The sequence below is a fragment of the Scyliorhinus torazame genome, chromosome 6, assembly GCF_047496885.1.
Source record: "Scyliorhinus torazame isolate Kashiwa2021f chromosome 6, sScyTor2.1, whole genome shotgun sequence".
Lineage (NCBI taxonomy): Eukaryota > Metazoa > Chordata > Chondrichthyes > Carcharhiniformes > Scyliorhinidae > Scyliorhinus > Scyliorhinus torazame.
The window spans coordinates 82,865,760-82,886,693 of NC_092712.1; the positions used below are offsets into that span (position 1 = coordinate 82,865,760).

At 42.1% G+C, this 20,934-nt stretch overlaps 1 protein-coding gene across 5 annotated transcripts in view; it reads right to left on the reverse strand.

Moving 5' to 3' along the window:
- Window positions 1-20,934, reverse strand: part of waca (WW domain containing adaptor with coiled-coil a) — a 175,723-nt gene that overhangs the window by 79,140 nt on the left and 75,649 nt on the right. For all 5 annotated transcript variants that reach the window (XM_072508388.1, XM_072508386.1, XM_072508387.1 and 2 more), the window contains one exon: window positions 15,491-15,736. In XM_072508388.1, coding sequence (XP_072364489.1) covers window positions 15,491-15,736 — 246 coding nt within the window. The remainder of the gene's footprint in view (window positions 1-15,490; window positions 15,737-20,934) is intronic.

A 20,934-nucleotide genomic window follows, 5' to 3' on the forward strand; every position in this document is an offset into this window, starting at 1 on the left:
GGAGGGGAATACTTAGAGGAGGAGAAGAACACCGGGTATCTCTGTATGCGGATGATTTGTTGGACCCGGCGGAGGGGATGCCAGAGATAATGCGGACACTTCGGGAGTTTGGAGAATTCTCAGGATATAAACTGAACATGGGGAAAAGTGAGTTGTTTGTGGTGCATCCAGGGGAGCAGAGCAGAGAAATAGAGGACTTTCCGCTGAGGAAGGTAACAAAGGACTTTTGTTACTTGGGGATCCAGATAGCTAAGAATTGGGGTACATTGCATAGGTTAAATTTAACGCGATTGGTGGAACAAATGGAGGAGGACTTCAAGAGATGGGACATGGTATCCCTGTCACTGGCAGGGAGGGTGCAGGCGGTTAAAATGGTAGTCCTCCCGAGATTCCGCTTTGTGTTTCAGTGCCTACCGGTGGTGATCACGAAGGCTTTTTTTAAAAGGATTGAAAAGAGCATCATGAGTTTTGTGTGGGCCGGGAAGACCCCGAGAGTGAGGAAGGGATTCTTACAGCGTAGCAGGGATAGGGGGGGGCTGGCACTACCGATCCTAAGTGAGTACTACTGGGCCGCCAATATCTCAATGGTGAGTAAGTGGATGGGAGAAGAGGAGGGAGCAGCGTGGAAGAGATTGGAGAGGGCGTCCTGTAGGGGGACTAGCCTACAAGCTATGGTGACGGCCCCATTGCCGTTCTCACCGAAGAAATACACCACAAGCCCGGTGGTGGTGGCGACTTTGAAAATTTGGGGACAGTGGAGACGGCATAGGGGAAAGACGGGAGCCTTGGTGGGGTCCCCGATAAGAAATAACCATAGGTTTGCCCCGGGGAGAATGGATGGGGGATTTGAATATGGCAAAGAGCAGGAGTAACGCAACTGAAAGATCTGTTTGTAGATGGGAAGTTCGCAAGTCTGGGAGCGCTGACCGGGAAATATGGGTTGCCCCAAGGGAATGCATTCCGGTATATGCAACTGAGGGCTTTTGCGAGGCAGCAGGTGAGGGAATTCCCGCAGCTCCCGACGCATGAGGTGCAGGACAGAGTAATCTCAAAGGCATGGGTGGGGGACGGTAAGGTGTCAGATATATATAGGGAAATGAGGGACAAGGGGGAGATTATGGTAGATGAGCTGAAAGGGAAATGGGAAGAAGAGCTGGGGGAGGAGATTGAGGAGGGGCTGTGGGCGGATGCCCCAAGTAGGGTAAACTCATCGTCCTCGTGTGCCAGGCTAAGCCTGATTCAATTTAAGGTGTTACACAGGGCGCATATGACTGGAGCACGGCTCAGTAAATTTTTTTGGGTAGAGGATAGGTGTGCGAGATGCTCGAGAAACCCAGCGAATCACACCCACATGTTCTGGTCATGTCCGGCACTACAGGGGTTCTGGGTGGGGGTGACAAAGGTGCTTTCTAAAGTAGTGGGGGTCCAGGTCGAACCAAGCTGGGGGTTGGCTATATTTGGGGTTGCACAAGAGCCGGGGGTGCAGGAGGCGAAAGAGGCCGATGTTTTGGCCTTTGCGTCCCTAGTAGCCCGGCGCAGGATACTGTTGATGTGGAAGGAAGCCAAGCCCCCGGGGGTGGAGACCTGGATAAATGACATGGCAGGGTTTATAAAGCTGGAACGGATTAAGTTCGTCCTAAGGGTATCGGCTCAAGGGTTCACCAGGCGGTGGCAACCGTTCGTCGAATACCTCACAGAAAGATAGAGGGAATGGAAAAGAAGGCACCAGAAGGAGTCTCAGGGTTATTAATATATATGTATAATATGTATAGGTCGTTGCTATAAATAATTGTATATTGGACTGTTAAATCATATTTTTGGAGAGTGTTTATCTGAGACAAGGCAGTTGCCATTTAGTTTTAGTTTTCGTTTTTGTTATATATTATTTATTCTTTGTTTATAAAACAGGTCATTGTTATTTATACTGTTATATTATTGTGTGAAGGATACACAATGTACTGTGATGGTTGACCAAAAATTTTCAATAAAATATATATATTTTTTTTAAATAGAAGGTGTAATAACCGAAGGGGAAATAGAGAACAAAAATAAGAGAACAATAAAACCCTCAGGCAGAGCAAAAAAGGCGACATGTGAAAAGGGAGGTGGTCAATGCAGGATTGAGGGTGTTGTACCTAAATGCATGCAGTATACAGAACAAGGTAAATGAGCTTGTTGCACACATTGAAATTGGCCAGTATGATTTGTGGGCATCACAGAGACGTGGCTGCAAGGGGATCAGGACTGGGATCTGAATATCCAAGGATATGTGTCCTATCGAAAGGACAAGCAGATGGGCAAAGGGGGAGGGGTTGTGTTGTTAGGAAGGAATAAAGTTAAATCGATAGCAAGGAGAAGGCATAGAATCTCTGTGGGTAGAGTTGAGGAATAGCAACGGTCAAAAGACCCTGATGGGAGTTATGTACAGACCTCATAGGAGTAGCCAGGATGTGGGGCAGAAAATCAATCAGGAGATAGAAAAGGCACATAAAAAAGGCAATATTACAATAATCATGGGATAGAAAAGGTCTCTAAAAAAGGCAATATTACAATAATCATGGGGGACTTCAATATGCAGCTATACTGGGAAAATCAGGTTGGTAGTGGATCCCATGAAAAGGAATTTGTGGAATGTCTCGAGATGGTTTTTTTGGAGCAGCTTGTGGTAGAGCCCACGAGGGAACAAGCAATTCTGGATTTGGTGATGTGCAATGAGCCAGACTTGATTAGGGAACTGAAGGTGAAGGAACCCTGAAGGAGCAGTGACCACAATATGAGTTTGAGAGGGAGAAGCTGCAATCTGAGGTAATGGTATTACAATTAAATAAGGGTAACGACAGAGGTATGAGGGAGGAGCTGGCCAGAGTTGATTGGAAAAGGAGCCCAGCACGGAGACAGTGGAACAGCAATGGCAGGCGTTTTGGGGGGTTATTCGTGAGGCACAACAGAAATTCATCCCAAGGAGGAGGAAACATGCTAAGGGGAGGACAAGGCATCCATGGCTGATGAAGGAAGTCAAGGACAGCAGATAAGCAAAAGAAAAAGCAGACAAACTGGTGAGGATTGGTGGGAAGCCAAAGGATTGGGAAGCCTTTAAAAGTGAGCAGAGGGCAACTAAAAAAGCAATAAGGGAGAGAAGATGAAATATGAGTGCAAGCTAGCTAGTAATATAAAGGAAAATAGGAAGAGTTGTTTCAATATATAATATATAAAAGGTAAGAGAGAGGCAAAATTAGACACTGTCCCACTGGAAAAAGTGGCTGGAGAAGTAATAATAGAAAACAAAGAAATGGCAGAGGAACTGAATAATTACTTTGCATCAGTCTTGACGGTGGAAGATACCAGTGGGATGCCAGAGCTCCAGGAGAATCAGAGGTAAGTGCGGTGATCATCACTAAGGAGAAGGTTCTGGGGAAACTGAAAGGTCTGAAGGTGGATAAATCACCTGGACCGGATGGACTACACCCCAGGGTTCTAAAAGAGATAGCTGAGGAGATTGTGGAGGTATTGGTGGTGATCTTTCAGGAATCACTGGAAGTAGGAAGACCTCAGAAAACTGGAAAGTGGCTAATGTAACACCACTGTTTAAGACGGGAGGGAGGCAGAAGATGGGAAATTATAGGCCGGTTAGCCTGACGTCAGTCATTGGCAAGGTTTGAGAGTCCATTATTAAAGATGAAAACGCAGAGTACTTGGAAGTGCATGATCAAAAAGGACTGAGTCAGCATGGCTTCATCAATTGGAGGTCATGTCTGACAAATCTGTTAGCGTTCTTTCAGGAAGTAACAAGGAAGTTCGACAAAGGAGAACCAGTGGACGTGATTTATTTAGATTTCCAGCCGCATAGGAGACTGTTCAATAAGAGCCCATGGTATTAAGGGAAAAATCCTGGCATGGATAGAGGATTGGCTGACTGGCAGAAGGCAGAGAGTGGGGCTAAAGGGGTCTTTTTCAGGACTGCAGCCGGATTGCAGTCAGGGGTCGGTGCTGGGACCACAACTTTTCACAATATACATTAATGATCTGGAAGAAGAAACTGAAGGCACTGTTGCTAAGTTAGCAGATGATACAAAGATTTGTAGAGGGACAGGTAGTATTGAGGAAGCAGGCGGGCTGCAGAAGGACTTGGACAGGCTAGGAGAGTGGGCGAAGAAGTGGCACATGGAATACAATGTGGAGAAGTGTGAGGTTATGTACTTTGGAAGGAGGAATGGAGGCACAGACTATTTTCTAAATAGGGAAATGCTTAGGAAACTTGGGAGTCCTTGTTCACAATTCTCTTAAGGTTAACGTGCAGGTTCAAGTCAGCAGTGAGGAAGGCAGATGCAATGTCAGCATTCATGTCGAGAGGGCTAGAATACAAGACCAGGGATGTACTTCTGAGGCTATATAAGGCTCTGGTCAGACACCATTTGGAGTATTGTGAGCAGTTGTGGGCCCCGTATCCAAGAAAAGATGTGCTGGCCTTGGAAAGGGTCCAGAGGAGGTTCACAAGAATGATCCCTGGAATGAAGAGCTTGTCGTATGAGGAACGGTTGAGGACTCTGGGTCTGTACTCATTGGAGAAGGATGAGGGGGGATCTTATTGAAACTTACAGGATACTGCAAGGCCTAGATAGAGTGGATGCAGAGAGGACGTTTCCACTTGTCGGAAAAACTAGAATCAGAGGACACAATCTCACACTAAAGGGATCCTTTAAAACAGAGTTGAGGAGGAATTTCCTCAGCCAGATGGTGATGAATCTGTGGAACTCTGTCGCAAAAGGCTGTGGAGGTCAAATCACTGAATGCCTTTAAAACAGAGATAGATAGGTTCTTGATTAATAAGGGGATCAGGGGTTATGGGGAGAAGGCAGGAGAATGAGGATGAGAAAAATATCAACCATGATTGAATGGCGGAGCAGACTTGATGGGCTGAGTGGCCTAATTCTCCTCCTATGTCTTATGGTCCTACAGTAAATAAGGGGGTTGTCAGGACACTCAACAAATTTTAAAAAGGGCACATATGTTTGGCAAAAAAAGCTACCAGCAACATAATAGGGAAATAATTTGTGAGGTTTGGAATGCGCGGGCTGATGTGATAAATATAGATTAAACAGCAATCTTCAAAAATAAATTGAATAAGAGGGCGAGGGACTGCATGGGAGGAGTCAGACAGACACATGCAGAGAAAGAAGGGGTGGGGGGAAAGCCATTGAGTGGTTGTGATTTTTTTTTTTTTCATTTAATGCATGGATCGTGCCAAAATCTGCTCGTTGGCCCCTTGAGTGAGAAAAAAGTGGAAATGTGGCACTAGAAAGTTGGACAATACAATCATAAACCAAGGAACAACGGGGATATCCAATTTTTGGACAATATTTGTGTTTCATAAGAAGTTCCAAAGCTTTAAAGATTTAATCCTGAAAACATTTTCCAGGATTTATTTCTAATTGTTGAACATAAGGACATTAAAAACTAGGAGCAGGAGTCGGCCATCTGGCCCTTCGAGCCTGCTCCGCCATTCAATGAGATCATGGCTGATCCTTCCTGGATTCAGCTCCACTTTCCCGCCCCAACACCATAACCCTTTATTCCTTTGTTCTTCGAAAATCTATCTATCTTTATCTTGAAAACATTTAATGAAGGACCCTCAACTGCTTTGCTGGGCAAGGAATTCCATAGATTCACAACCCTTTGGGTGAAGAAGTTCCTCCTAAACTCAGTCCTAAATCTGCTTCCCCTTATTTTGAGGCTATGCCCCCGAGTTCTGCTTTCACCCACCAGTGGAAACAACCTGCCCACTTCTATCCTATCTATTTCCTTCATAATTTTAAATGTTTCGATAAGATCCCCCCCCCCCCCCCCCCCCGCCCCCGCATCCTTCTAAATTCCAACAAGTACAGTCCCAGTCTACTCAACCTCTCCTCATAATCCAACCGCCTCAGCTCTGGGATTAACGTAGTGAATCACTTCTGCACACCCTCCAGTGCCAGTACATCCTTTCTCAGGTATGGAGACCAAAACTGAACACAATACTCCAGGTGTGGCCTCACTAACACCTTATACAATTGCAGCATAACCTCCCTGGTCTTAAACTCCATCCCTCTAGCAATGAAGGACAAAATTCCAGTCGCCTTCTTAATCACCTGTTGCACCTGTAAACCAACTTTTTGCGACTCATGCACTAGCATACCCAGGTCCCTCTGCACAGCAGCATGTTTTAATATTTTATCATTTAAATAATCCTTTTGCTGTTATTCCTACCAAAATGGATAACCTCACATTTGTCAAAATTGTATTTCATCTGCCAGACCCTAGCCCATTCATTTAACCTATCCAAATCCCTCTGCAGACTTCCAGTATCCTCTGCACTTTTTGCTTTGCCACTCATCTTAGTGTCGCCTGCAAACTTGGACACATTGCACTTGGTCCCCAACTCCAAATCATCTATGTGAATTGTGAACAATTGTGGGCCCAACACTGATCCCCGAGGGATACCAGTAGCTACTGATTGCCAACCAGAGAAACACCCATTAATCCCAACTCTTTGCTTTCTATTAATTAACCAATCCTCTATCCATGCTACTACTTTACCCTTAATGCCATGCATCTTTCTCTTATGCAGCAACCTTTTGTGTGGCACCTTGTCAAAAGCTTTCTGGAAATCCAGACATACCACATCCATTGGCTCCCCGTTGTCTACCACACTGGTAATGTCCTCTAAATTAGTACGGCACGACTTGCCCTTTATGAACCCATGTTGCGTCTGTCCAATGGGGCAATTTCCATCCAGATGCCTTGCTATGTCTTCCTTGATGATAGATTCCAGCATCTTCCCTACTTAAGCTAACTAAACATGTTTGATACATGTTAAACATGTAAACTGAACATGTTTTATGTGAATGAATTCTTCTAGGTGCTTCTGATTAATCGATACAGGCTGACTTTTCTCAACCAGGAACTATACAAAAAGCAGCTAGCTTTCTTAAGTCTAACCAGCTGTATTCTTTTTGTGTGTGTTGACCAAGAAGGTACACCAGCATATTTCCATGTTTAAGCAACATTCACTGATGCAGTGCAAAGTCTCAGCTAGAAATGCGGAATAGTTAGATAGGCATTATGCATTCGAGATATTTGGTTTCAGACTTTACCAGCATCCCTGAAAACAGCCCAAAGCTCAAGTTAAACAAGATAATACAATTTTTAGACCTTCTGCGGACATGACCACGTCCTAGTCTCCCCTGCTAATGGTTTTTTGGAAGTCAAGATAGATAACATCCATTGGCTCTCCTTGGTTTAACCTATTTGTTATCTCTTCAAAGAACTCTAACAGGTTTGTCAGACACGAATTGTTGGGATATTACTCATGTCTTCTACTGTGAAGACTGACGCAAAGTACTTATTTAGTTCCTCAGCTATTTCCTTGTCTCCCATCGCTAGATTATCAGCGTCATTTTGGAGCGGCCCAATGTCTACTTTTGCCTCCCGTTTGTTTTAGGGGCTGGTTTAGCTCACAGGGCTAAATCGCTGGCTTTGAAGGCAAACCCAGGCACGGTTCAATTCCCGTACCAGCCTCCCCGAACAGGCGCCGGAATGTGGTGACTAGGGGCTTTTCACAGTAACTTCATTTGAAGCCTACTTGTGACAATAAGCGATTTTCATTTCTTTTTCATTTTTAATGTATTTAAAGAAACTTTTACTATCATTCCTAATGTTGCTGGCTAGCCTATGTGATACATAATAGCTAACATATGAAAAAGAACAAGGAGTAATCAAAACTAAAAGTAATTTAACGTGATGAGAATGAACCCGTCTCGGATAAATTGGAATGAAAGATTGGCAGGAAAAACTGAGTGAACAATGGCTGCCTTTAAAGAGATGGTTTAAGTACAGTCCAGGTACATTCTCACAAGGAGAAAGATGGATTAAAAAAAAGACAGCTCTCTGGATGGTGAAAGAGTGTAAGATGAAGCAGAAAGAGAGTTTGTTTGATATTAGACTGCATTGAGAAATGGTAATAGGAAAAACCTCTTTATGAAGCGATCAATGATCCTTTGAGCAAGATATGAAATTGGTTTAGCACAGGGCTAAAGAGCTGGCCTTTAAAGCAGACCAAGGTTGGCCACCAGCACGGTTCAATTCCCATACCAGCCTCCCCAAACAGGCAGCGGAACGTGGCGACTAGGGACTTTTCACAGTAACTTCATTTGAAGCCTACTTGTGACAATAAGCGATTTTCATTTCATTTCATTAAAACAAGGTTTTACAAACTCATCAACCAAATGTGCTATTTACTCCCTGTTGTACTTCACAGATGCTCTGCCTGATGCAAGTATAAACCATCGCCTTTATTTCAGCATGTAATTTGTTGGCACAAGTTCCCAAATAATTCCAAGCACGCAAATTCATTATCTGGTTCATCATTAGTTTTCAGCTTTTGCATATCTGTACTTTGCATATTTTCATAGATATCACATAATCCAGTCTCGAGAATTATCCCCCAAAATAAAAGCAAAATACTGCAGATCTGAAATAAAAACAGATTAAAGTGCTGGAAAATTCAGGAGGTCAGGCAGCTCCTGTAGCAAGATAAACAGATTTCACGCTTCTCATCCAGTATGACTTCTTCGGAACTCAACAACCAAAGGGGAGTCATTGGACTTAAAATGTTAACCCCATTTCCTCGCCACAGATACTGCCAGAACTGCTGAGTTTTTCGAGCCCTGATTATATTTGAGAATTTCCCTCATGATCATGAAACTATTGTTAGTAAACCAAAGTGGCAAGGACAGGAAATGAGGCCAGTATTTCAAAAGAAATGGAGGTTGGAAGTAATCCGTTCCATCCAGTTTATCATTTCCTTCCACATCCTCAATATTAGACAAATAGAAATATAAAACAACCAACAGGGATGATAAAATGATCTGAAAATATCGATAGTACCAATTTCCTTTCATGAATAAAGTTTATGGCAGAGTGATTAAATTAATAAGCTGAGTAACTAAAGTCTGTAGATGTTGCTGTTTTAAAAATGTCTTGCAACTCAACTTCTATGACTATATACACGAGTTGCTCAGTAACTTATAACCAATCCACACTTCAACAACTACTTCCACTTTTCCAAATTAAGTTGAAAACCAGAAAGCACTGGAGCAACAAACTGGTCTTATATCATTCAAAGGCATCCTATTGGCATTTTTGATGCTTTACAAAATCAGTTAAACCCATCTTGAGAACTTGCAATTATTTTACTTAATTTCGGCAAGTATGTACTGAAGAGGGTAACAATTCGTTTCATGCGGTTTGGTTGTACAACATCTAAACAAATGCACTCGTCTATTACCTTCAAAATTTGTGTCACTTTCTGCTAAGTACCAGTTCCATATGACGCCTTTCCCACAATCCAAAGTCAGTTTAAATCACATCACTCAGGCAAGCACTGGATAATCACGAGTTTTTAAAGGGGGAGCATGGACTGAAGAAACAGATTATGCAAATAAATGGACTGGTTCAGAAGTGAAAGCAAGGGAAAAATAGAATATCAGATGATATACAGAGCAGCTAAAAGTGCCAGCTCTCAGAGATGACCAAAAATACTTAAGACAAGACTGAAAATCATAGACCCTGAGATCAGCTTGAGACCCCATTACACACAGCTAAGGCATTCACAACAGCATGCTCCCAAATTTAATTCTGGTGTTTGTTAAATTAGCTAATCATAGTTGAAGCTCTTTATTTCACTGCCCCAATTAGTTAAGAAAAAGCAGCTAGCCAGAGCTTTCATTTCCAACCTCTCTCCAGTTGCTTGAAGTGTTCATGTTTGCATTCATCAGATGAGGACAGTAAAAAGTTGGGCTTAACTCCCTGAAAAAGCTCAATTATGGTTATTTGTAAGAAATCACAGATGTAGTACAGATGGAACAATAACTTGACAAAGAAGCAGTATGCTCAGGGTGTTGATCAGGGAGGAGGCGGGAAGAGAAAATGCAAGGATAAAACAAGCTTGGCAAAATATGCTGCCAGATCACCAAAATGCAGGTTCATTACCCAGCAAGAGGAAATGCAAGTCGGGGGCGAGGGGGGGGAAAGAGAGAGCGAGAGAGAGAGAGCGAGAGAGCGAGATGATTACAATTTACTAAATGTTCAGCTTTTCTGCTGTGATTGCGGCATGTTCACCTTCGTTCACAATAATATATATTGGATGATTTGGACATGCATAGTCATAGAATTGTTACAACATAATGTCCAACATAATGCCCCAAGGTCTCTGAAAGTGTATTGGGTTTTATAAACTGGGACATACACAAGAGTCAATTTGAGCGAAACAAACCTACATGAAAATAAAAGCTAACTACTGAAAATGCTGGAGATCTGAAATAAAAGCAGAAAAGATTTGAAAAACTCAGCAGGTCTGGCAGTATCTATGAAGAGGGAAACCGAGTTTAGCGTTGTACTCGTTTCTCGAAATATCCACAAAAGACTTTCATTTCACCCCTGCCGTCGACTGTGGCGGGATTAAAGCGCGGAACCCCAGAGCAGTATTCTCTGTTTGTGGATCACCAGTTCAGTTGATCTATACCACTCACTCGGCCATAGGCCGTTGTCAGACCTGCTGAGCTTTTCATGCATTTTCTGTTTTTATCGCATGAAATATTGGTTATTTATAGGTTTGGAGTTCCATGTTCAACTTTAATTGAGCTAATCAAAAAGCCATTGAAGCTAGATTGCACACACAACATATTTACCATGATGATGCTGGGGATGGTGATAATCCAATTGTCAGGCCACATTTGTGACACTAATTGTATAGACCAGAAGGCTTTTTACTGATTGTAAGGCAATTTCCTAATGCGAGTCAGTGATTAAGGCTCATCAATTTAACATGATCTAGAGAAAAAGGGAAGTGGCGGAAAGAAATTGCTTGAGATGTCTTTTGCAACTTGAAATACTTGAAATGAAATGAAAATCGCTTATTGTCACAAGTAGGCTTCAATGAAGTTACTGTGAAAAGCCCCTAGTCGCCACATTCCGGCGCCTGGTCAGGGAGGCTGTTACGGGAATTGAACCGTGCTGCTGGCCTGGTCTGCTTTCAAAGCCAGCGATTTAGCCCTGTGCTAAACAGCCCCTGTGGCCCAGGGAAGGGACAACGCTTCTCAAAGAAAAATGGATAAATAATGCAAACATATATGAGGAAACAAGATGATTAATTTTGGGATAAAAAATAGAGTGCTGGAAATACTCAGCAGGTCTCGCAGCATCATGGAGAGAATAGAGTTAACGTTTCAAGTCAAATGGAGTCTTCAGAACTGATGGGGAATGAATGTGTACGGGAACAAAAACATTTACAGGGTAGGAGAAAAGAATTGGGGACTGGGTGAATTGGATACTTCTTTTCAAACAATTGACATAGGCAAAATGGACTAAAGACATTTTTCTGTGCTATTAAATTCCTACTGTAAAAATGGCACAAGGAATGATCAAGAAAGTGGGATTATAATTTCAGTGGGTGCACCACTATAGACACAAGCACCATACCTTAAAATTAAGATTAAAACATTTTTGGAATCAGTTCTTTATCATTGTGCACCAAATCCAATAAGCAGCAGTCGCACCATTATAACACATCAGATCAATCACATCCTCCAAGTAACAAATGAATTCAAGGGTTTGTATGGAACAAAAGCAAGGAAATCCACCCCCCCCCCCCCCACCCCACCCCCTCCCTGAATAAAGCTCAAGCGTAAGATGGATCGCAATGGTGGAGATAACTTTTAATTCAACAGTTTAAATGTTACAGCAACTGAAGGACATGGAAGCTGCTTTGAAGCATCAACATATTGCACAGATGGATGTCCAGCTAAACAAATTAAGCATTCAGATATGCTAACAGGATGCCAACAAACCTACACACAAGCAGGAAAACAGTTCTAGAGTACAGGTAGAGAATAAAAACAAAGACTCTGGGTGTCCAGGTAGTTCAGTGAAAGGAGGAAACAACTAAAAACATGTCACATGACTCACAGATAAGCGAGTGAACAACAAAACAGGCAGGCAAGTCAAGAACAAGATAACAGGTTCTATTGGCAAAGAGATGTTGGATACAAACTATGGCATGGTAATGAACACCATCAATCAAGTTTGCAACAAGAAATAGTGAGAATAAATGGCAAAGTCTACAGATGGTATTGTTAAATTCGCAAGAAAGGTGACCAATCTGGATGAGGATTAAGTTGCTCTGTATCCCAAATAAACATTTATGTGAGGTTAATACTATGAAATGCAAGTGAACCAGCAACTGCAATCAGATTTGCAATTTAAATTCTTAGACTGAAATTCTGCTTGTTCTATTTTTTGAGGGACATTATTGAACAGTAAAAGTTGCTGTACTCCCAGAGGAACATAGGTTGTTCTTTTTTTTTTTGACAGCTGACTGGTGGTGATTTAACCTGAGGATCACCATCTCAGGCGAGGGGCAAGGTCTTCATGGATGACGAGAATTGAACCTACGGTGGTGACATCGCTCTACATTACCATCGAGCCAACTGAGCTAACCGACCCCCTCTTAAACAGTACACAGATGGCAAACAAAGCTTGATAGCAAGAGATGTCGACGTGGTGTTTGAGAGCAAGCATAACCACAAACCTACTCAAGTTTGAGACTGCAAAATGCCAGAAAAAATGTCTTGCACATTAGTATGCTTCAACTCCAGAGGAAGTAGTAATTGCTAATTTCATTGCAGAAAGTGAAGTGGGAGAAAAGTACTGAGGAATGTAGGAGAGCCATTGTGTAAAGTTGCAATTTCATAACAGTCAAAAACAATAAACATTTGAATGTACTGGACTGGCAAAAAGGTTGCAAACGGAGCTACCCCAAATTAAGTGGGAAGAATTGATCAGCTATGAAAAATATATGTGCACACAATGCATAAAAGGTCAAAACCCTCAAATGCAAAACTCGATACAGAGATCAGAATTCTGTGGATTGATGGATTTGAACGAAATTGAAAATTGAGGAAGCGCATGATGAGGAATTATAAACTGCAGCAGAGAATTGAACAAACAGATTAAAAGGACATCCGAAAGAAGGCTTGCAGCTCATAAAAACAGCATAGTTAAAGCAGTTACTACCATAGAAAAAACCTTTGCAGAAAACTCAGACTTAGTGAAGATACGACCACCCAGCAAAGGAGGATGCACTCGGTGTACGATGAAGGTGGATGGAATGCTTGGTCGACTATCATTGGAGCTCTTGTGACTTGTCGCTCATACTTGTACATCTCAGTATATAAACTGATATTTAGTGTATTGAAGGTAACCAAGCTTCTTTCAAATATTATCTGAACAATTGCTTAACCAACACGGGGAGACTATTTCCTCCCTTGTAATGTTTGATGAATTTGACTTTGTTCCTTTGGCTCAGAAGCCCAGAGGGCCACTCAGCAAAAAAAAAACCAAAATCATACTTTTTCCTTCATTAATTCAATAGAGGTGGGGCAAGACACCAAGGATCAGTGTTGGCCACTAGGTACATGCTTAATTGTCTCACCCGAGAACATGCAACTTTTGCTGGGAGACCATTAAACCGGAGGGCACGACCACCATGCTACCACCGTGGGATAGTTCAAGATGCTTCTATTGAGAAATGAGCAGTGCAATAATTTGACTTGTAGACATCTCAGATGGCCACCTGCAAAGGACCACGAGAATTATGGCCAACCCAGGATTCAGACAGACTCAGAGCTTGTGTGTGTATTTGCAACCCAGATAGCTAGATGCAATCGAAGTCCCCGCTCATTTGCATTCTAATTGCTCATTTCCCCAGAACAAAAGAACTGTACTCAGGTAACCGATACAGATTAATCGGCGCCACTCCCTTTACTCAGGGAGCCCAAACAGCCACGGTCAATGACCGCTAAGGACACACCCAGCCATCAAGGCACCCGCCCCTTTATTGGCCAAAATCAAAGCCAGTGATCGAAGCCTGTCGAATTATTGGGTCCAAGTTAAGGACCTCCCCAAAGAGCCCAAAATCCCAGAGGGATAAGAGACACAGCCACGTGCTCAGTCTCTCTTGGATCCGGCCTATGCCAACCCAAGTGCAGCATAATGACCAGACAGACAAGTTCAAGACCAACGATCGCTACCAGACGAATGAGCCCAGCAGAAACAGAGCCACTTCGTCCACCCAGCCACGCTGACAAAGGCCTTGTCCATCTGCATAGAGCTGGTTAAGTATTATTTATTGTAGTTGTTAGGTGTAGTTTAACTTGTAGTGTTTTGTGTTGCATGTTGAAGTAATCCTTCTGTGTAAATAAACCATCTTTGAACTTGAACTGACTAACTGGTTGTGTGGTCCTTTGATCGATATCCAGTAAAGCCTTGTGGTGGTATAATTTGATACCTGGCAACTCTAAAGAACATCATTATTAATTGGCAACATCAATTGGCGGCTCCGGTGCCGAAAGAGCAACAGACTAAATAAACTAAAATGGGTTGATGATAATTTGTTCAGCCAAGGAAACCTTTTAGCAAAGAATTCATATCTCCAGCCTTGCATTCAACTAGGTAATTTGGTTGTCCTAGCAGCGAAAAGCTTATTTTACGAGGCAAATCATAGAATAATACAGCACATCATACCTATGCCGGGTCTTTGGTAGAGCTGTGCAATTAATCCCATCCCCTCACTTTTTCTCATAACTTTACAATATGCTTACTTGTGTCCAATTCCCTTTTGAATGTTACTGTTGAACCTGCTCCCACCACCAGTGGATTCCAGACTACAACAAAGCTAAAAAAATGTTTCCTCATGTCACCTCAGGTTCTTCTGCCCATGCTTAAAGTCCTCTGGTTCGTGATCCTTTTGCCATCGAATACAGTTTATCTTTATTTACTCTATCAGAACCCACGACTTTGCACATCTGTATCAAATCTCTTCTTAAATGCAGAGAGATGAAGGGAAGCTTGCAAAGCATCTATGGGCAAAGGAAATAGAAGGTTGGGTTGATATAGAGTTAGACGAAGAAGTTTGGGAGGTGGCTCAAGTGCTGTTTGGGTAGCAAGAATAATTTCTATACTACATATTCTATGGAACTCAGGATAACCCCAACTTGTTCAATCTCGCCACATAACTGAAGTCTCCTCTCGCTGTTTCATTCCACTAAATCCATTCCATATTCCCCCAAGAGCTCAGCAAGCTTCTTAAAGTGTGGCACCTTCAACTGAAAACAATAGTTGGTTGAGGTTGAATGAATATTTTGAAAGTTTAGTAGAAACGAACAAGAAATTAGGGTGCAAAACCTATTCTGGTGTTCAGGGTGAAAAATCAATATACAAAACACTAAGTTAATCAGCGAATTATGATTGAAATAAACTTTGTTACATTAAGTATCACATTATACTACAAGAGCAAGTTTGAAGTATTTTCATCTTTCTCATCTTATACAAAGTAAAATTTTTCCTCTGACCTATTTTAAGCATTAGAATCACATTAACAGAGAAAGCTGTTGCTTACCTTCATTTATCTTTGACATATCCACATTAGCATTGTTAAGCTGTAAGGTGGCTTGTAAAGCAGGAAGTAATTGCCTCAAAAGATTTGGATCCTGTAGTAGAGGAGGGATAGGTGACTGAGGAACAGGTGACACTGGGACTGTAGATGTGGTGGCTGATGGGGTCTGAGAAGCAGGAGTCATTCCTGAGGACGACGAAGAAGGAGTCGCACAAGACTGAGATGCTGACTTGTCCACTGAAGCAGTTTCTGGTGAAGAAGGGGGTCAAAAAGTCAAAATGTAGCATTTGAGAACAATGTGGGATGACAAATTTGCCCCTCAGTTCCAAAATAATAATGATTTGCCAGTTCTCAGGGGATTCTCTTGGGTATTAATTTTTATAGACATTATGGATTGGGGTGGTATCTGACAATCTTACTTCCTTGTTACACTGAAAATAGTTTTGTTGGAAATTTAAACATCTGCCTGCTAATGTGGCATTAACCTAAGAACATCAAGATGTCCTGGTAACGGTCCCCCTTTCATGGTTTGTAATATCGAGAAAAAGTGAAAAATCCTACCAAAAAATAAAGCTATCACTTCCTTTGTCTGTCTGCATGAAACATTTGCAGTAGATAGGTTTGATGGTACACTGACCGAAGTGGCAGAAGAATAAGTAACATGAACAATATCCGTAAAATATTTATCTGTTTTTCCCAGAACCAAGTGTGATTTGAACACTAACATGCACGCACGCACAGACGCACACACCCCCCCAATTAAAATACCATCTTCAAGCCAACTCGGGATAATCAATAAATGTAGCCTCATCAACATTCAGAGAACAAATAATTGTTTGGTAGTACAAAACTGAATATTGCTGGATAAAAATGTTGCAGATGTTTATCTTGCACTCATCAGGACACTTCGCAAGAACACAAATATGAAGGGAACACAATAATTTATACTGCATGCAAAGAATTATGCCGACAACCAATTTAAGATGGTCAGTTGAGCTCGCTGTGAGGCACATTTGCATGTACCAGAGGCTACACCGGATCCGGTTCTTTGCAGACAAATATAGAACATATACACACACTGTGCCTGTTTCAGGTGAACAAAATAAGTGACAGCCATTCTTCACTCATCACAATGCCTTGGCCAATCAGGGTCAAACTGCCTGGCTTAAATTTCAAAAATGCTTGGCAGTTGGATGGATTTGTTTATTGTCACGTGTACCAAGGTACAGTGAAAACTATTTTTCTGTTAACTGTCACTTTGTGCATTCTCAATGGCAACGCCTCCACCAGTCTACTTCTCAACCAATCAGCACTTTCTTGACACACAATACAAATTGTTGCTCTCCCCTTATCAGTATTCTTGCAAAGTGTCCTGATGAGAAGCTTCACCGTCTCTTTTTTTCAGCAATCCACAGAACAAATTAAAATAAATATTTTATGGGACACCAATTATATTGTATAGGCCCTTCCTGTTGATTCCCTTAGTTCCCTTCCTTTTTTTTGTCATTATCATTTTGATCCATGGATGTTTAATGGACTTAGGAGCCAAGAGAATGAGGAATTCAAAAAGATGCAACATAGTTGGAACAGGGAATTAGGCCGAGGTAGGGTGCTCTTTCGAAGGATTGGTGCAGACCCAATGGGCTGAATGGCCTCCTTCTGCACTGTAGGAATTCCATGATCATACATGGTGCTAGTTTTCAAGCAGCAGAACAAAAGACTTTGTGGGACCGGAAACACGGGGTGGGACTCAGTTCGATTGGTTGGCTGGTGGCCAATGGATTGGCCAAAGGGCCGTATTCTGTCCGATAACATGCGGTGATTGGGTCCTACCGGAGTGGGATCATTTCCAGAGACCTGAAGAAAGCAGAGTTGGAAAATCAGGAAAAAGGAGTGGTTTATAATCTCTGTTTCTCAAAAGCTAAACTGTGAAATACAAGCACATTGGTTTCCCGTGAAGTGACTGACCCAACAATTGAATTAGAAAAAACTGTCTGGATGAAACATTTTAACTAACTTTTTACAGGAAGCATTCTCACATGGCAAACTATAACAGCAACATACAAGGTGAATAGCCCTTTGAAATGTGAGGGTTATTGGTTTATCCTGCACTACGCAAAGTACTTTGCTACATTAATAGGTACTCTAATTTGTCACAGTTGACCAGCGCAAATCAAAAAGCTCAACTAGGTATTTTGTTGACTGATCCACAACAGGAGGCGAATGAACTTATGGACTTAGTTGCTTCCACCTCAACAAAAGCACTCTAGTTTGAGACAAACTCAAACCAATGAAACGGAAAGTAGAATCATGTTTATTTATCTCTTCAGCCATCCAAAATCATACGGTGTGCACGCTTGGTTCAGCTTGTAGCATCTTTATAACACGATGGATTGAAAACCCTCGACAGGAGACAGTCCGGCGCATTACACAGAGAGCCCTATTGCCGAAAATGCTTCTGATGAGGCTTTAAAGCGTTACTGTTTATTTGTATGGGTTCGGGCAGCAGGGTGGCGCAGTGGTTATCACTGCTGCCTCATGGCGCCTAGGACCCGGGTTGGATCCCAGCCCTGGGTTCACTATCCGTGTGGAGTTTGCACATTACATTCACCCTGTGTTTGCGTGGATCTTACCCCCACAACCCAAAAATGTCCAGGGTAGGTGGGTTGGCCTGTAAATTGCCCCTTAATTGGAAAAAATTTAGTACTCTTAAATTTAAAAAAAAATTATTTTTAAACTTCTATGGGTTCAAGCCTACTATGGACGTGAGCACAAACCTGTTTCATTGTTGGTTGCACAATCTTATTGTGCTGCCAAGGAGCACGATAAGGAGATTCATTGCAGGAACTAATTTTACTTATTTCATTAATATATCATGTTTCTGAAATAAGGCATTTAGAATAATTTCCACAGGAAAATGTCAATAATAGAAATATCCAATCTGGAGTATCACCTCCAAGATCAAATTGAAAAGCAGTGCTAAAGTTGTATCAAATGTGGCTTAAGCAACACTTGAATTACGGTCTACAGTTCTGGCTGTCTTTTTCATAGAATTTACAGTGCAGAAGGAGGCCATTCGGCCCAGCGAGTCTGCACCGGCTCTTGGAAAGAGCACCCTTCCCAAGGGCAACACCTCCCCCCTATCCCCATAACCCAGTAACCCACCCAACACTAAGGGCAATTTTGGACACTAAGGGCAATTTATCATGGCCAATCCACCTAACCTGCACATCTTTGGACTGTGGGAGGAAACCGGAGCACCCGGAGGAAACCGACGCGCACACGGGGAGGATGTGCAGACTCCGCACAAACAGTGACCCAAGTCGGAATCGAACCTGGGACCCTGGAGCTGTGAAGCAATTGTGCTATCCACAATGCTACCGTGCTGCCCCTGATTTTACAAGGATATTGAGGCACAGGAGCAAGTGCAGAGATTTTAACGGATGACAGAACTATGAAAATGGACTTATTGGTAAAGGATAAGCAGCATGGGCTTCATTTGTCTTGGAAAATAATGACTGAGAATGATCGCACAGAGGTCAATTAAATTATTGAAGTTTTTAATTAGAGTGGATACACAGAGAATGTTTCCAATCGTGACCCTCAATATAAGACAGTTGCCAAGAACTAAAATAGGGAATTCAAAAGAATTTCTTCTACCCAGAGTGTGATAAGAATTTGGAACATGCTACCACTGGGAGCGGTTGAGGCAAATAGTTGCAGTTGCATCTATGACAGTATTGTTAGGACTGACCAACACCCACGGAGAACACCCTCAATCCAGCTGTGTGGCATGACCACCATGCCAAATGGGATACATGAAAAACTGTTCTAACAGCTCAAAACTGGGAATCAGTGAGGAACTGTGGGCCATCAGCAGCTGCAGAAATTTATGTCACAATCCATCACATGATCTGGTGTATCCCTCAATCTATCTAGGGTCAATCCTAGTTTATTTTGAATGTGGAACAACATAGCAAAAGCGAGGTGCCAGTCTGGTGAAAGTGAGGATGTGCTTTTTTTTTTTTAAAACGCAGTAGTGATCAAAGCACAACCTCAAAAGTGGTGGAAGCAAGTTTCAAAAGGGAATTGGATATTTACTTGAAAAAGAAAAAGATAGTCAGTTTATGGGGTAGGAACAGGAAGTAGGCCAAATTAGATAGCTTTCTCAGAGACAGGACTGACATGGATTGGGTGGAATTGCTTCCTTCAATATTTCAATGATTCTACAATTTTCAACTAAATTGGTGACATTTTGCTGACATTACAACATCAATTTCAGTGCTGCTGTTTTAACACTGAAAGAGCAGAGCACATTTAATGGCATTTTGACAGGTAGGCAGTGCAACAAGTTTTAATTTCAGTGCAAAGTATTTTCCAGAACACATTAAGATTTCAAATCAGCGTAAGCCACATAAACGTTGCACCTTATTAATTATAAACTACTCCAAGATTAGAGATACTCGCCAACAGAGAAGGCAGCCAAGTCCCACAGTTCAAGGTCAACCAGCGAGATGGACTAAAGACCTGTTCATTTCTATGTTGTTAAAGCATAGCAAATGCCAAAAAACAGCATGTCATGCATGAAAACATAATCACATACATTGTGGTTACACAATGACTCCAGGCGCACAGCAATGCGATTGACTTGTAACCACCCACTAAAACGGCCTGGCAAGGACATTGATAAGGGGCAACAAATGCGTGTCCTGCCTGCCTGCAATGCCCAAACCCATGAAAGAATAAAGGTGAAAAAAAAATGCAATATTAAACTTTGCAAATTCTTTAGTGGCAGCATGTTGAAAATGAAAAGGAATCTGGGCCTTTTGGGAAGCACTGTTAGCCGAATGAGCTAGTCATGTGCGCAATTCTCCAGTCTAGAGCTTTAACCCAAGATCTCAACCAACAGTAATGTAGCTGTGGCAAAGTGCTGCACTCTTGGATGTGTCATCTTTTTACTGAAATGTTGAACTAAGATATTCTCCCTCTGCTCTGGTATAAACCAAAGATCTTATGTTGCTTTTCAATGAGCAGATGTGGTCCTGTAGTTGGCCATCCGTCAACCAATACCACAAGTTTATTTGCTCTTTAATATCTATCGCATTCTACTATACAAACTTCGCTGCTGCATTTGCCAACATAACATCTAAACTTCCAAAGTGCTTATGTGAACCTCTATGCAATATTCAAAGAACATGAAAGGTTCTATAGAAATGCAAGTTTCTTTTTTGTTCTTAGGGTTCAAGACAAAAATGCAGACTCAACTTTTGCCATGCTTTGAAGCTAGTAACATTCAGCATTCCGACAACGTTCTGTATAGTTTGATATCCAAGCTTCATGGAAAATTTGACCACTTACAGAATACTGGCACAGCTGTTAAACTTGGCAAACATATTCTCCACAGGTCTGAAACATCAGGGTTGGATGAATGAAGTCATCTTACTGCA